This window comes from Phoenix dactylifera, unplaced genomic scaffold (genome assembly GCF_009389715.1).
Source record: "Phoenix dactylifera cultivar Barhee BC4 unplaced genomic scaffold, palm_55x_up_171113_PBpolish2nd_filt_p 000299F, whole genome shotgun sequence".
In the NCBI taxonomy this organism is placed as follows: Eukaryota; Viridiplantae; Streptophyta; class Magnoliopsida; order Arecales; family Arecaceae; genus Phoenix; species Phoenix dactylifera.
This window is the reverse complement of record NW_024067776.1, coordinates 279,488-295,696: the sequence shown is the minus strand read 5'-3', so window position 1 is coordinate 295,696 and position 16,209 is coordinate 279,488. Positions and strand designations below refer to the sequence as shown.

Genomic DNA, 16,209 nt, shown 5'->3' with positions numbered 1-16,209 from the left:
ACAACATTGAGTATTTTGGAGCTGAACAAGCCTCCTTTTTAAACACAAGCTGGAGAGGGGGGAGCCTGCAGATCAGATGTTCTTGTCGACGAGTTCTGGAATGCCATCTTAGGTAATACTAGATCCAATGCAACAAATTTTACTATTAAATTTGCTGAAGATGTCTCTCATTATTAGCCTTGCATTGGACGAAGCTATCTTCCTGTCCGGGGTCCTCATTTTTAGAGCTCCTTGTTGGCCACTTTGTAGTATCAATTAAGAGATGGATAACAATAGCATCCAACTGTGACTAAGTCGTGGCTCATTTCATTGTTCGGATTCCATTCTGCACCTAATGTTGGCATTAGCCTACAACTATTAGAGAAGCTAGATAGAATAATTACTTACAAGCACTGTGCGCAATAGCAAGTATATATTGTGATATCCTCGAGGGTTTCGGGTTAGGATTTACACTCATGGGGCCACTTGATAGTCCAATGCAGCATCAGTTGTTAGATATGTAATATGACTTTGTGATTAGTGCAAGTAAAATAAAATTTAAATAAAAATCTCGATTAATAGACCCATCCCAGAGAAAAAAAGGAAAAAAATGTTTCAGAATTACAGTTTCGCAAAGAAAGTAAAATCCCAATGGACAATCTCTAATACCAATATGCGTTGATATAAGGCTTTCGATTGTCGGGCCCAGCCAGCAGAATTGGATGGAAGGGTGCCACCCACCTCTACTTTACTACCTATCAAATGAAACAGTCATCGACAATTGAGATGTTTTATGTTGTCACACTGGCAATGCCTCCTGTGTCGATGATGAGTTCAAAAAAAAAAAAAAAATGCTGCATTATATAAAAGAAGAGGGGGAGACCCGGAGACAATTACTGCACAAAACCAACGACGCAAAGCGATCAGAATCCTTCGGTGGAAGTCGAAACTCTGTCGATATACCCATGCGGAGGGATCGATAAAATGTTACAAATTATGCTTGAAGGTTTAGTTTACTTTTGAACCCCATCTCCATAAGCTTCGTTAACCAGCACCAAGTCATTCACATGACAAAGGCAAGCTGGTTAGGCCTGGATTCGATTTGTATAAGGTACCACCACCTCCTCCTAGATTCATTTCTTAACCCTTGTTTGTATGATAATGCTCTCATCCCAAGCTAGCTTAAACTTTCCCTGGAACAACCAATCCAATAGTTAATCCTGCCTCCCAAATTGTTTATTAGAGTTGGGCATGGTCTAGACTGAGATGGTTAGGCCTGGCCTGTGGTTGGATTGGATTTGGCTGGAATCAAATATGTCTTTGATGTAGAGTGATTATTATTGGTGAGATCAGATTTACCATTGAGCTGAAGGACCAATCCAACCACAAAGCAGCATGCACAGAGATGGACAAAAAGAAAAAGAGTGCAATACAAATGTCTCTCTCCGTGCTGCATCATGGTGGATCTGGTCCAAATAAAAATTTATTATTCCTTCTGCTTTTACTAGTGTTTTTTGAGCAGCCGAACCACCACAATATATATATATACATATACATATATATATATATACATATACATATATATATATATACACATATACATATATATATATATATATATATATATATATATATATACACACACATATACATATATATATATATACACACATATACATATATATATATATATACACATATACATATATATATATATATATATATATATATATATATATATATATATATATATATATATATATATATATATATATATATATATTCCATAGGACCTAGCCAGCTTAAGTTGCACCCCAAAGTTCAATTTGGCACCAGCTATCTCGTCTTCACACACGCTGTAGCAAACGCTGTATCTTGTTTGCCGTGGAACAGGCCATCCGAACTCGGCTGCCTTAATTACGAAGGCAGAACCCGGGGCCTATTCCGGCTCCCGTCAACCGCTTGGCGCCATTTCGCCCCCATTCTATAACTTCTCCGCTTCTTCCCCTTCCCTTTTCGTCCCACAGCGAGTAGCGGCGACGAGAGCGAGAGATGGGTAGAGGAGAGCGCGAGGGCGGCGGGCTGAAGACGGCGCTGTTGGTCGCCGGAGGGCTGGTGCTCGGCTGGCTGACGATGGAGACGGCCTTCAAACCTTTCCTTGATCGCGTCCGCGGCTCCATCGCCCGCTCCGATCCCGCCAGGGACCCCGACGACGACGCCGACGGGTCCTCCGGAGTCAACGTATCCGACGAGGACGAGAAGGCCGAGGTAGTAGCGAAATCTGATTAGATCGTGTTCATCCATCGTACTTCGGTTAGGGTTGTGGATCCGCGAGGGCTTTTAATGTTTAGAAAAAAAAGTAATAATTTAATGTACGAAGTGCTTCCTTGTTGACTTGCAGTGGTTATGGGATAATGCGATCTGGATTTCTATTCTCACTTTAATTTTGCAATGAGCCGTTGATGTTTTGATTAGTTGGAATTGGTTTAGTTTTTTTGTCTAGAATGTGTTTGTTCTTTTGAGCATCAAGAATGACGCGTTTTTTTTAAGTCTTTGAGCAGCGCGCCGCGCTTTCTTTTCCCACGCTTTTGGACAAGCGGATTTGCAACATTGGAAAGCTTGGAGAGACTTTGGTGTAAATAGGTGTCATACTGGAAAATGATGTCAAGACGAGAGAGTCTTGGTGCAAAAATGAGGACTTCCAAGTGTGTGAAGAGGGATGAAGGTAGGCTTTGAGAAATATACGTGGATAAAATACTCGAAGTCGGTAGTTTCCGGCGGAAACTTATTTGGTTTGCCTTTGATTCTGTAATGCTATTGTATTCGTAGGGGATTATTCCCTGGAAACCTGGTAAGGAGGTTATGGGGAGTGGATGCTTGCAAATGCTTTAGGGAAAGGGTGAAGTGATGAGGGCAATAGCCGTTTGTTGTTGCTGTTTTGGGACTCTGAATGACTAAAGGTGAGGGAGATAACCTGATTCAAGGCAATATATTGTTGTTACTATCTGTTTACCTATATTGCTGGAAATATAGGACTTGTCAGGGTTGGGGAAGAAGATACTATGGCCAATCTTATTCCCTTTATCAGCAGAATCCTCCATTTCTAATTGACAATTGAAGCACCTCTAATTTGTTAGATGGCCTTCAAGGTGAAAATTGCGCATGTATTTATTTATCCAAAGCCCCCTTTCAGCAATGCTTATTTCTTTCATGCTCAGAAATGAAAAGAGGAGCTTTTGGGAACAAAGGGGTTGTTAAATATTTCAAGCAATGCATTTCATACACAGCAGAACCCCTAGATTTGAAGTGCAGGAGCTTTTGGCTTCTTTTTGTCTAAATTCGAACATCGAACTGTCCTAATTTCATTCACACGGCCGCGAGACAGAGATTATGAATTAGGTTCGAAATTACTCTGTTGCTATTGATTGAAATTGTAATGAAGTTAAAATTTTATTGAGGGTGGGCAGAAGGTTCTTCTTGCAGAGAGTTCAATCTAAATTATAATAAATGGAGCTTGTGTCAGGACTTTCTTTCTTCACCTTGAGTTCATTCGGTTTGCACTATCAAGGTTTGGGCATGGCAGGCAGTGAAATGGTGGCTGGGCATGGAAGCCTTGCACTCTCCACATTGGAGTTGCGTGCCTGGATTAATGTTGGTATCTCAATTGATTCTTCAGTGTATAAGATGTTTTCTGTATTATAGTGATTTCTTTTGGGAAAAGAAAAGATCAACCATCGTGTCTTTGGTGAGAAAACCCTTTAGGGCTTGTTTGGTTCGTGGAAAGCATTTTTCCTTCTATAAATATGATTCCTGAAAAGAATATTCCTAGGAAGAGAATGCCTAAAAATGTACTTTTGGTATGTTTGGTTAAATATGAAAAAGTGACAGATTTGAATGCTTAAGTTTGATTGATCATTCACTTTTTGGGAAAAGTTATATGTAATTCCTATTATACTTTTAATAAAAATTAGATCTTTAATGTCTCTTTAATGCTGAAGGGCTTTTTTGGGAAAAAATAAAGATGGAGTGATTTCTGCTTCATGAGAAAGTAATTTTTCCATATTTCTCATGGAAAAAACTTTTCCATGAAATATGGGAATCATATTTCCATAAAAATACAACTTTTTCATCTTTCTCCTTTGAAAACTCCAACCAAATAAGAGGCATCTCATTACTTTTCCGTTGACCACACTTTTTCGAGCCCTTAAAAATTTAGTGGCATTAAAAATTGCGACAAACGGAAAAACAAATATAAACAAATATATGCTGAGAGGTATATCGTGGAGTAACTTTTAATTAACCTGGGTAATGATGTGACTGACAATCCGTTCGGGCTTGAATTACTATGAGAATTATCAGCTTTTATTCCGGGGCAAAATCAACCTCTCTGCTACAAATTTTATTACTAAAGAACAACACTTCGCTAATGGTCTTTCAGTGAATAAAAATAAATAAATAAAACTCGAAAACAGAAAGAACAAAACATACTCCATCGAAAAAAAAAAGAAAAAGAAAAGCATAAAGGATAAGGAAATTGCCTAAAAGAAGAGAAATATTTGCATCATTTTGAGTTTTGAGTCAGCTTCAAAGGAGGACTATGGACAACATCATTTTAATTGGACCAAACTTTTCATCTGTATTCTTATATAAGTATATGTCTACTAATACAATACAATACAACAGCAGCAAAGACGGTCATTATTTTTATTCTCAAAAATTTTCTTTCTTTCTTTTTTTTGCTGTATTTGACTTTGGATCCAGGATAGAACCCATTTTATTAAAATCAATTAGATATCTAATGAGATGAAGTAAATTACGCCTTCCATCCTAGTTCGCTTAAATTATGTGGCTCATGCGTCCAGGGAACAGTAGGGCTATGTTCTTCTGGCGGGAGCTATTCATTTGCGCACTGATTCTGTCCTCGTTGCTGAAGTGGCAGCTGCTTGGGAGCGTCTCAATGGTGCTCCGATCACATTTTCATGCCATTTGCGTCGCTCGAGGAGGTTCATCCTCTATCATGTCTCGAATCTCATGAATCCTCCTCCAACCATCCTTTGCACCGGTGCGTTAAACAAGCTGCTAAATTATTTCAAACTTCCATCTCTCTGGAATTTTTCGAGAAGGAGACCAAGCTGCCGATTTGACTTCCTAGCTATGTGCATGGCAACGTCCGCAGATACTTGCACCGGGTTCAGCGATTTCCTTTCTTTCTTGCTGTACCTGGCAGCTCTTGATGCCACTGGCTCTATGTTTCCTCGTGATTGACCATTTCTCGACCCCCTTACCCCAAGAACAAGAAAGAGAAGGAAGCTTCTCTTCTCTGAATTTACATGATAACATGCGATATCCCGCAGCTGAAGATAGTTTAGGTTCTTGTCTTCTTGATGAGAAAAACTCACTAGTCTACCTTTCTCTGTTTCCTTGATCACTTGTGGTTGATTTCTAAACATGAAATGTTCACTTCAACAGAACTAGACCCATGAGTTTTTCTGAGTCTCTTCTGCCACATCAATCTTCTAGCCTTCTCAACACCTTCCCACCTTCCCGCCCCTGCATATATATTGGAAATGAGCGCATAGATTCCGCTTCCCTGAGGATCAAACTCCATTATCTGATTTCCTATTCGTTCTGCCAAATCGACGTTCCCGTGGATCTCACAACCACTCAAAATACTCCCCCAGATCATTACACTTGGTTGATATGGCATCAACTTCACCAACCTCTCAGCCTCCTCCAAGCGCCCGGCCCGACTCAATAGATCGACTACACATCCATAGTGCTCCATCATCGGTCTGATGCCATAATCACTTCTCATAGATTCAAAGTATTTGTAACCCTCATCGACCATTCCTGCATGGCTGCAAGCAGTCAGTACTCCTATAAACGTAATATGATCAGGAGCAACTCCTTCCTGTTGCATCTCTCTGAATACATCCACAGCTTCCATGCCATGGCCGTGCATCGCCAAGCATATGATCATACTAGTCCATGCCAAGACATCCCTCTCTTCTAAGCTACCAAAAATCTGGAATGCCCTTTGTGCGTCCCCGGTCTTTGCATACATATCCATAAGGGAAGTAGAAATAGCAACATCTTTGCCACCCCCCGTCTTCTCCACGTAAGCATGGATCCCCTGACCCAAAACCATAGCTCCATTCTCAGCACAAGCACCCAACAAGCCCAGCAGAGTCACCTTGTCCGGTCTCATGCCTGCAGTACACATCTCTTTAAAGAGTTGGAAGACTTCATTCGACCGGCCGTACTGGTTATAAGCACCGATCATTGTGTTCCAGGACACTTCATTTCTCTGAGGCATTTTTTCGAACATCTCTCTTGCGGTCTTCAAGCTGCCGCAACGAGCATACATATCTAACAGTGCGGAGGCAAGAACGACGTTCGACCTCGTCGGGTCGATCCCCAGCTGATGCAGTCGACGATGGACCCATCTTCCCGTCTCCAGATCCCGGCTCTGAGCACAAGCAACAAGAACATGAACCATGGTGATCTCATTCGGCACCACTCCTTCAAGCTCCATCACCCTGAACATTCTGATCGCTTCAGTAGGCTGAGCGTTGTCGACATAGCCTGCAATCATCGTCGTCCAGCTGACCACATTTCGATTCGTCGCCTTCTCGAACAAACGCCTCGCCAAGTCCATATCGCCGGAGGAAGCATGCATATGTATCAGACTACTGAAGACGTACACGTCGGCCTCGTAACCGGTTTTGGTCGCGCGGCCGTGGATGCACCGGCCGGAGCGGTGGTCGGAGATTCTCGCACATGCTTTGAGTGCAAAGGGATACGTGAAGTTGTCCGGCGACAAGCCGGAGTACAGCATGTCTCTGTACATGGAGAGAGCGGCCTCCGGTTGGTCGCTGCCGGAGAGGCCTCTGATCATGGAGTTCCAGATGTAGGTGGTGGGGCGATCGATTTGGAGGAAGATGGAGCGGGCGTAGCTCATGTCTCCAGTCTCGGCATCGGCGCAGAAGTCCATAAGGCGGCTCAGGGGAACGACGTCGCCGATGAGTGCCGTGATGATCATCAGGCCCTGCAGCTGCTTGAGCTGCCTCATGCTTCGGCAACCTTCTATCAGAGGGAGGATGGTGTGTTTTGTTACCATAGATTTTGTCTCTAGTTTTCGATCTCTTGGGAGTGGGAAGGGTGGGTATCGCCACAAAATTAAATCCAGCACCGCTCGACCAGATCTCAGACTGCAGTTTGGTTGGATTGAATTGGGTAGACAGCCAACATATATCCAACCTGGGGACCGGTTGTATCTTTCGCCCGAAAGAAGGATTCACCTTCCTTCACGCAAATCACCGTTGGATCATCCGCTGACGCTTTACTAGCTGTGCAGACGGACAAGTGATGGCGATCGCAAAGCTTTGAGAGCTGTGCGGTTGGTAATCCAGCGTTGGCTTCGCACGAAGGAAGCTATCTCCATCCAACCTCTCTTCTATAATATCCGTCCCGAATGCGAGAGCCGATCGTAGGCTGGATTTCGACGCAGAAAATATTAAATTTTAAATAAATTCTGTTAGAAGCCCGGCTGTAAATAAATATAATTTAAGTCTGAAACCTGATTTATGATTAGCTCTAAATACGACCACCCGACTTTGGCTCTGAAATTTCTAATCCAAACTAAACCCTTGCTGATTTAAACCTGATGCGGGGTCGGAACCCCGACACCAGCCCGCACACCGGACGAGCAGGGAAAGCATCCGCGTCCTCCCCGAGGTATTGTCCGCTCTGGGATTGCCGCTTCGGGTCTGCGGGAGGTCGCCCAGGGCCGTGGCCCAATGACAGTCCCGAGCCCTGCCGGCGCGGGGGTCCGCGGAGGTACTACCCCTACCCTCACGGTTTTGTCCCACAAAAGGGCCCTCGGTAAGAAGAGGTGTTTGCACCCCCCATTTAAGGCACAGACCTTTCCGCTGATTATCCGATGTGGGACTAAACTGGGAACCCCATCCCACAACACAGCCCCCCGAGCGGGAAGGTCTGTGCGTGGCCGGGGCCCTTCCTCTAGCGCCATCTGATGCGGGGTTGGAACCCCGACACCAGCCCGCACACCGGACGAGCAGGGAAAGCATCCGCGTCCTCCCCGAGGTATTGTCCGCTCTGGGATTGCCGCTTCGGGTCTACGGGAGGTCGCCCAGGGCCGTGGCCCAATGACAGTCCCGAGCCCTGCCGGCGCGGGGGTCCGCGGAGGTACTACCCCTACCCTCACGGTTTTGTCCCACAAAAGGGCCCTCGGTAAGAAGAGGTGTTTGCACCCCCCATTTAAGGCACAGACCTTTCCGCTGATTATCCGATGTGGGACTAAACTGGGAACCCCATCCCACAACACAGCCCCCCGAGCGGGAAGGTCTGTGCGTGGCCGGGGCCCTCCTCTAGCGCCATCTGATGCGGGGTCGGAACCCCGACACCAGCCCGCACACCGGACGAGCAGGGAAAGCATCCGCGTCCTCCCCGAGGTATTGTCCGCTCTGGGATTGCCGCTTCGGGTCTGCGGGAGGTCGCCCAGGGCCGTGGCCCAATGACAGTCCCGAGCCCTGCCGGCGCGGGGGTCCGCGGAGGTACTACCCCTACCCTCACGATTTTGTCCCACAAAAGGGCCCTCGGTAAGAAGAGGTGTTTGCACCCCCCATTTAAGGCACAGACCTTTCCGCTGATTATCCGATGTGGGACTAAACTGGGAACCCCATCCCACAACAAAACCTTTTTTGTGTCTAGCATTAGCTTATCAATTGAGCTAGTATCAACTTCTCTTCTATAACCTCTCTAAAACATGACCATCCTGAATGATGGCGCTGATCAAAAGTTGAATTTCAACCTAAAAAATATTATGTTTTAAATAAATTCTATTTGACTAAAAATGAATATAGTTTAAGTCTAAAATTTGACCTACAACCAGCTCTAAATATGACCACCCTACTTGACTCAAGAATTTCTAATCCAAACTTAACCCCTGCTGATTTAAACTTTTTTGGCGTCTAGCATTAGCTTATCAATGGAGCCGGTACTTTTTTTTTCTCTTTTGGAGCCATATTAAGTGTTGCACTACGACACTAAGCCCATCATCACCATGATAATGCCAGTCCAAAATGACCTGCAACATCGCGGCAGTTGGAGGCATATTTTTATTATGCCCTTGGAAAATATATAAATGATTCTATGGTTCATGACTGTAAAAAAGCGGTGAGAAAGGAGATGGCATGAATAGTACATCAAATGGGTATTAATTAGATATTGTTGTTTTTAATTTTTAAAAATCAATTCGATTTGTGGCTAATTGACTTTGGAAGGGTCGTTGACATGCTCGAGTCAAGCTAAGGGACGCCCATGAGCTAGCTCTGCACCAAACCGAAAACCTTTTGGTATCTTCTAAAATTTAGGTCGCTGGCTATCACGAGTTCCAACATTTTATTTATTTGCAGGTGAAAATAATACTCATCAAGCAACGTCATACTCCTGAGATCACAAGGGTTGAATATCCAAGATGGTGGCCTTTAATCCACTGATAAATAGATAAATAAACACCTAAAGCAGTGCATCAGCATACCTTATTTGTTCTAATAAAACTCATGTATGGCATGGTTGTTGCACTTTGGGAGACTTGGAATTGAAGATTTGAACTATATCATTCAATAATTATTAACCTTCTTGATATAGTTACTTTTGTCACATTGGCCCTTGCACAAATTTTGTCACCCTTACTTCAGGTATACGTCATCACCATACAGAAAGTTAAAAGATGACTTATCTTGAATCTTCATTTGTTCATTTAAGTACTTTTAATTTTTAGTTGGAACAAATGGAAGCTTAAATTCTATTTGAGCGGCATAATTAGTTATTCGTCGCTTATAGTTTCGCTTAATTATGCTAATCCACCACTACTAAGCCAATCAAGTATAGAAGTTATTCATAAGAAAATCCTAGCTTGTAACTAATCAAGCCAATTTTGGCACTAAAATATATATCATGCAAGCTTCGCTAGTTAGAAAATCCTCTTGATATTGGGAAGAACATGTTATATATCCCCTTTTTTTTAATTCCAGTGATTTATGCAATTCTTTCAAGCACAAGGGTTGAATAGTTCTGAAAGGATCAGCTTTAATTTTGCTCCAGCTGCAGGGCAAATCATCATATCTAACAAGAAAATGCAAATTAAGGATCTTATTGATCATGATACCTTCCTAACTCACTCTATGGGTAGGTTTAAAATTATCTCAAAGCACATAATTTTTAAAAATACTTCAAAAAATTAGTATATATTTATACATTGATTTTCAAAGAAAGGACTTGTGGCATTTCTAAGTATATATTCATTATTGTAAACTTCGATGCAAGAGTCAAGCACAATGAAAATTCGATACCGAAAGAAAAAAAATATGGAGAAAAGTTGGATGATACTAATTTTCTCAGATATCACACAAGAAATTAATTTACCATGGCCAATACGCAAGTATTTTGCTGAACCACTTGAGAAGCCACTCTGGCTTATGGATGTAAGATGTTCTGAATAGACCTCAACATATAGAAAGGAACTCTAATCTGATACCTGTTGCTAGATTACCTTCTAGTAGTGGGATCTCCATATATTAAGGTTATAACCCACTAGACTTTGGCACATGAAATACATGTAAATAGTGTTATGAATGGTCGTGATCCTCCAACTTTCCTGAATATTTTCGTTATCACATAAGTTGTACACTTGTACGTAAAGTATAAAATAAAAGAAATTGAACGAGGCAATAAGATACTTCAAGAAAAGTGAACAAAGCCTCATGCACAATACTTTTAAAGTCCATCCTACAAACGTCCAACAGAAATTTTTTTTTGAAAAAATGAATAAATAAACACCAGAGAAGATGAAACCAGAATGCTATATAGATCAGGTGACATATTAGCTGTCAATTAGCCAGACCTTTTATAACAACACAGAACCTCATCCAAAAAAGTTAGCCAGAAGGTATTTTTTGGGTTCTTTAATCCTATATAAGTATCCAAAATCTATCCAACAAATAACCGATGTGGAACTAAACATACGCTCGCACAGAGATCCTCACATACTCCTCCATTCAAGTCCTGACGTTCTCGTCAGAGTTCAAATCTAATCACAAATCCCACGATCGGCTCATGGTCAGCTCCAATGGATCCGTGCTGCAATGTCTTCTAGTCTACATAGGTTATGGGTTGGATCCGCTCTGATATCATTTGTAACAATATAGGACATCACCCAAAATGGCTAGTCGGAAGATATTATTTGGATTTCTTAATCTTGTAGAAGTACCTAAAATCTATTCAACAAATAATCGATGTAAAACTAAACACACGTCTATACGGATCCTCACATCGTGTCTCAGTATAAAGATGCATTTCCTCTGCACTGTGTTTCTTAAGGAAAAAAAAAAAAAAAGAAAAAGAAAGAAGGAAGAAGCAGCCCTTGGGCATTCCTCGTTTCGACAGCTGGCTCTTAACCTTCCGTCACGGAACGGCCCGCCGCGTCACCCATGGGAGTTTGATAGCTGGTTCGCACTGAAAGAAGGATATGCTGTCCCACGGCCACCGCGTGGAAGGATACGCTGTCCCGCGGGATATCGTCAGCAGGCGCGCATCTCGTGCGCGCTCACGGCGGTCGTTGAACGCGGACTTGGCCACATGGGCCCCACTCACGTGCGGCATCGGACAGTCGGTTTTGCACGGAAAATCCGGATCACGACCTCCCATCCGTGGAGCCATCAGCCGGCCTCTTAGTGCTTGCTTAACTCCTCCCTAAATTGCAGCACAATAAAAAAGTAAATATTCCTTTTTCCAAAAATTATTGGAGTAGAAAATTTTGCTGATTTTTTATTAAACCATCCTAAATAATGAGACTTTGATGAGAATCACAACTATAATATTTTTTAAACTTATGAAGAAAGATGAAAATTGCAAAGGAAGCTTGGCGAAAGTTTTTATTTAGTAGTATCTTTTTTTGTTTATGTCATATACAATGATACGGGGGCAAAAGGAGTAGTGGTTCTATCTTTATTTTTTATCTTATCTTAAAAAAAAGATAGTAAGAATTTTTGATTAAAAGAATAAAATTAGAGCCATGAATTATAATTCAAAGTATGTGGCATTATTCATTAGAAAACGAGCATCCAAAAGTTTGCTTAGATGAAAAAATTTCACTGACAAAGTTTATTCATACAATTCTACCCTCATGGAATTTGAATACAAGTAGTGAGAATTCTGCTAATATTGCGTTCTTGTATGTAAATATTAAAAACTTTTATATTAAATGTCTCTTGCACTGATAAAGAAAAAAAAAACTAATCTTTCACCTCAAAATTATAATACATATGTTATGGAGAGTCTAAAGACACTCATTCAAACCTTGATTGATGAGATAATGCTGAAGTAGGAAAAGAATAAATATAAGAGCTTTGTTAAAATAGTGGATAAATGATAACAATAAAGGTTTGCCGGTCATGCTTGTATGCAAACAAATGGCAACATAGGATTCACAAAGCTAACCGTTCAAATGGATAAGAAAAGGTTTAGCTGTTGGGATGTGACACATTGATGACCATACAAGAGGGGAAAACAAAGACTACAAGGGGGACAGCTTCAAAAGATAACTTGAGAAGATAGTTTAATGTTGGAGTATGACTAAGGGGATAGCCAACTTGAGAAGATAGTTTAATGGTTGGAGTATGACTAATTATCATCGCGTATGTGCTACTTAGGTTATTTAAATAACCATTTGGCCTAATCATCCTTTTAAAATTTTTTAGGTTTGTGAGGAATGCAGGGAGTTGATGGAGCGGAAAAGAACATGAGCACCCAAAGATGAGAAGAAATCGAATGGTGAGACATCACATAGCAAATGAAATATCCCTAGGTTAGCCCTCCTCATTCAACTAGTGATATATAAATGATAAGATTAATAATATTTCAAGTCGAGTCATAACTCAAGAATGGGACTCGCTCCTTTTATATATTGTATTGGCTCGGCGAATTAATTATGCCTTAAACCCGCAGAAGGCCCAAATCTGGTGAGTTTTGGAGCTAGTATTTCTAGAAATTATATGAAATTTTGGGGTGGTACCAAGGATGGAATTTGGGGAGAGTTGGTATGTTGGGAACCCAAGAACATGGATGTTCGCATGATTGCCTCCCATGCAAGCTCAAGCAATCCTGCCCTACTCAGATACATGGACTGTTTAGTGGAATCTAGGAATCGAGGTATGCGAGAATCCAAATGACATATATAGCCTTTGATGACAAGGTCATCAGCTTGTTTAGCCATAGGTATATGACTCGGTTACCCATCGAAAACTACTATGCTTGACATCTAATATAATTGACTTGATTCAACCACTTCATATAATGTAGTCTCAAAAGAAAAGGAACTCTTAAATGAGTTTGAGAAGCTTGCAAGATGAAAATTATAGCTAGGATGAAGACTTCTTGGCAGCAGAGAAATTAATATTTTCAACATGATCAGTACGTAGGGTTTTGTATGTGGCAATTTGGTTTTGTTTTTCAACCATGCAGCTTGAAAAGCTTCATCCTTATCTTAGGGACACGCTGGCTAAAGCTATCTTTCTTAGTTGATGAGCTAATAGTCACCCTCATTAATATCTAACAATTTGCAGGAACTTCAAACATAGCCCTAATGATCCCAAAGAGTTGGGAGAAAGCTCTAGTTATAGTTCTAGAAGATCGGTTATCGTCACCACTATGATCAACCTATTTTATCCTAGCTTGATCAAAATATCATGATCAGATCCAAAGTCGAGCGAAGTTGAAATGCTGAATGAAATTCTTAGGTTCAAAGTTACATCATAATTAGGTTGATGCAACTCAATCAGACCCATTTATCCCCTACCGAACTACAATCAAGGCATCAATTCCTCCATAAGGGTGTTTTTTTTAAAGCATGCTTTAGAGTTTAAATTACTTGAAAATTAAAGTAGGATAGGAAAATAACCCTATCATTCTTTTTGTTTTTTTTTTCTCCAAATTATGCTTAATTATGTGTTGTAGGGTGTAAGGAAACTCTTCGTTCCCTTTTGTGTGCATCGACTTCTCCTTGTTGTCAGACCCCAGAGTTCACCCAATCCTTGCCTCCAACCGACATTGCTTTCTTCACCCCCATTACTCTTCCCCTCCCACACTAAAATATAAACTTCTGATCTCCATCTATATAAACCCCTTCTCCATTGCACCTCAACTAAGCTCTCCTCTCTCCCTTTCCCCCACATCTACAAGTGCAACTCCCTCCGAACGTTATTTATTCCTCTACCGAGTTCCCTTCCGCCCCCAACTAGAAGTTCCAACCCCGTTGCCCGCCATCTTTTATGCTTCCAAGTGCAAGTCATCATGGAGGAGTTCATGAATTCTAAGGAGCGTGCGGCGCTGCAACCACGACCTCCGGCGCTTGCCATGCACGACAACTCGCATGCGATCACGAAGCTCAAGCCAGAGATAAGAATTGTACACATATTTGCGCCCGGAGATAATAAAGACCGACGCTGCCAATTTCCGGGAGCTCGTGCAGAGGCTCACCGGGAAGCCCACAAAGAGAACTGGAGCTAAGAAGAAGAAGAGGAGGACTCCTCCCGTGACGATTAATGGAGAGGCGGTGAGAAGGTGCAAGCGATTCGATGTTGTGGGATCTCGGCAGGAGCTTGAGGATTCGGGGTGTCGAGAAGTAGTAAAGAGGGAGGCGGAGGAGGAGAAGGTGGAGAGGGAGCTGTGCGTGGAGAGCAGCTCAGGTGGTTTCCTTCGCGACATGGGAGAAATTGATCATGGATTTCTCCCAAGGTCTCAGTGATCTTCCTTTGCTTCCTTTAAGTTCATCTCACATGGATGTGATGATTGGTGAGGCAACTGCTCCGTAGGAAAAAAGTTGGAGCAATAGGAGTCTGGATCACGAATTCTCCCTTTCTTCTTCTTTTAATGGTTTGGGGATTGGGCTTTGAGATTAATGCAAGGAAAATATGGGTAGTTTTTCATTAAATTTTTCTTCTCTTTTTTTGAACTGTAAATCTTTATGCAGCATGCTAATGTTATATTGCTTATTTTGGAGTTTCCTCTGGTCGAAATCATAGAAGATGTGAAGCTCCATTATTATAATTATTTTGGGTGGGTGGGGTGAGAGATTTCTGAGAGTTGAAGTTGCTCAAGGCAACCGAGGGGTCTTGCCTTTTGACCTTTTAAGATTGAGACCTCTCTTCCGTCCTTCAGTAGTTTTAGGTCTATGTGTTCCCAATCTTGCCATCTGGTTGCCTTTTTTGTGGTGAATCTCAACTAGTTGGCCGGGTCCTCACGTAACCTTTTGGTTGGACTGGCCGACATTAAGAAACTCTTTTTATACTTGGAAAAATTACAGTGGGAATGCTGGTTTTGAGTTTGAAACCGGAAAACCTCCCGAGAGCGCCGGCCGGGGCGGCCAACCAACCGAACCAAATAGAAAGTTTTGCTAGGGCCGGTGCGATCCGAAAAGTTAACGCAACTCATATTCGACTAGCAGTTAGCAGAATTGGATTTGGACTAAAATGGTATGAATCATAAACAGATCCACCAATTTAAATTGTTTGATTATCAGATTAGGCTCAGGTTTTTAACTTCTTAATCCGTTTAACCCATTTAATAATTAGATTGAATTGGGTTAAACATATTACTTATTCATTAAATAAGTTAATAGAACAGATTAAGCAGGTTTATCCTCAACATGTATTTACCTCAATTTGACATATTTATTAAACATAGCACGATTTCAAATCTGAATATACCATTTTAAATAAACAAATAATCTGATCCATCATGCTTAATCTGTTTAATTAATAGATAAATATATTGACATACATGTCCATGCCTATATATCTCATTTTTTAAATTATAAAAAGGAAAAATCAAGTAAAAGTAACAGTATCCCAGTTTATTACATCAAAATTCCCATACTTGTTATTTGTGGAAGTATTTCTACCGTACATTTATTTACACCGGGTTTAGTTATCATATAATTTTTTTTATTCATCATGTCATTTGATCATTGCAAAATTCAGACAATAGAACTAAAAATTGAATAGATGGCCACTCTTAGATACAATATTCTATTTCATTTCTTTTTCATGATTTTCATTTCATGGTGAGTATTTTGGGAGTATTAAATGATTTGACAAATAGTCCAAGTGAAACGAATTATATAACTTGTTAAATATCCAATCTATACCA

General features: G+C 41.3%; 2 protein-coding genes and 1 pseudogene across 2 annotated transcripts; 2 read left to right on the top strand and 1 right to left on the bottom strand.

Annotated features, from left to right (window-relative positions):
- The first annotated feature begins 1,914 nt into the window (after nt 1–1,914).
- On the top strand, nt 1,915–2,453 carry LOC108511564 (outer envelope membrane protein 7). The gene has a single exon (XM_017844636.3). The coding sequence runs from the start codon at nt 2,032–2,034 to the stop codon at nt 2,266–2,268; it is 237 nt and encodes a 78-aa protein (XP_017700125.2). The 5' UTR covers nt 1,915–2,031; the 3' UTR covers nt 2,269–2,453.
- Nucleotides 2,454–4,661: 2,208 nt separating this feature from the next.
- Nucleotides 4,662–7,229, bottom strand: LOC103715848 (putative pentatricopeptide repeat-containing protein At3g05240). The gene has a single exon (XM_008803618.4). The coding sequence runs from the start codon at nt 7,097–7,099 to the stop codon at nt 5,405–5,407; it is 1,695 nt and encodes a 564-aa protein (XP_008801840.3). The 5' UTR covers nt 7,100–7,229; the 3' UTR covers nt 4,662–5,404.
- A 6,780-nt stretch (nt 7,230–14,009) lies between these two features.
- LOC103715838 lies at nt 14,010–14,863 on the top strand (annotated as a pseudogene).
- Nucleotides 14,864–16,209: the final 1,346 nt, after the last annotated feature.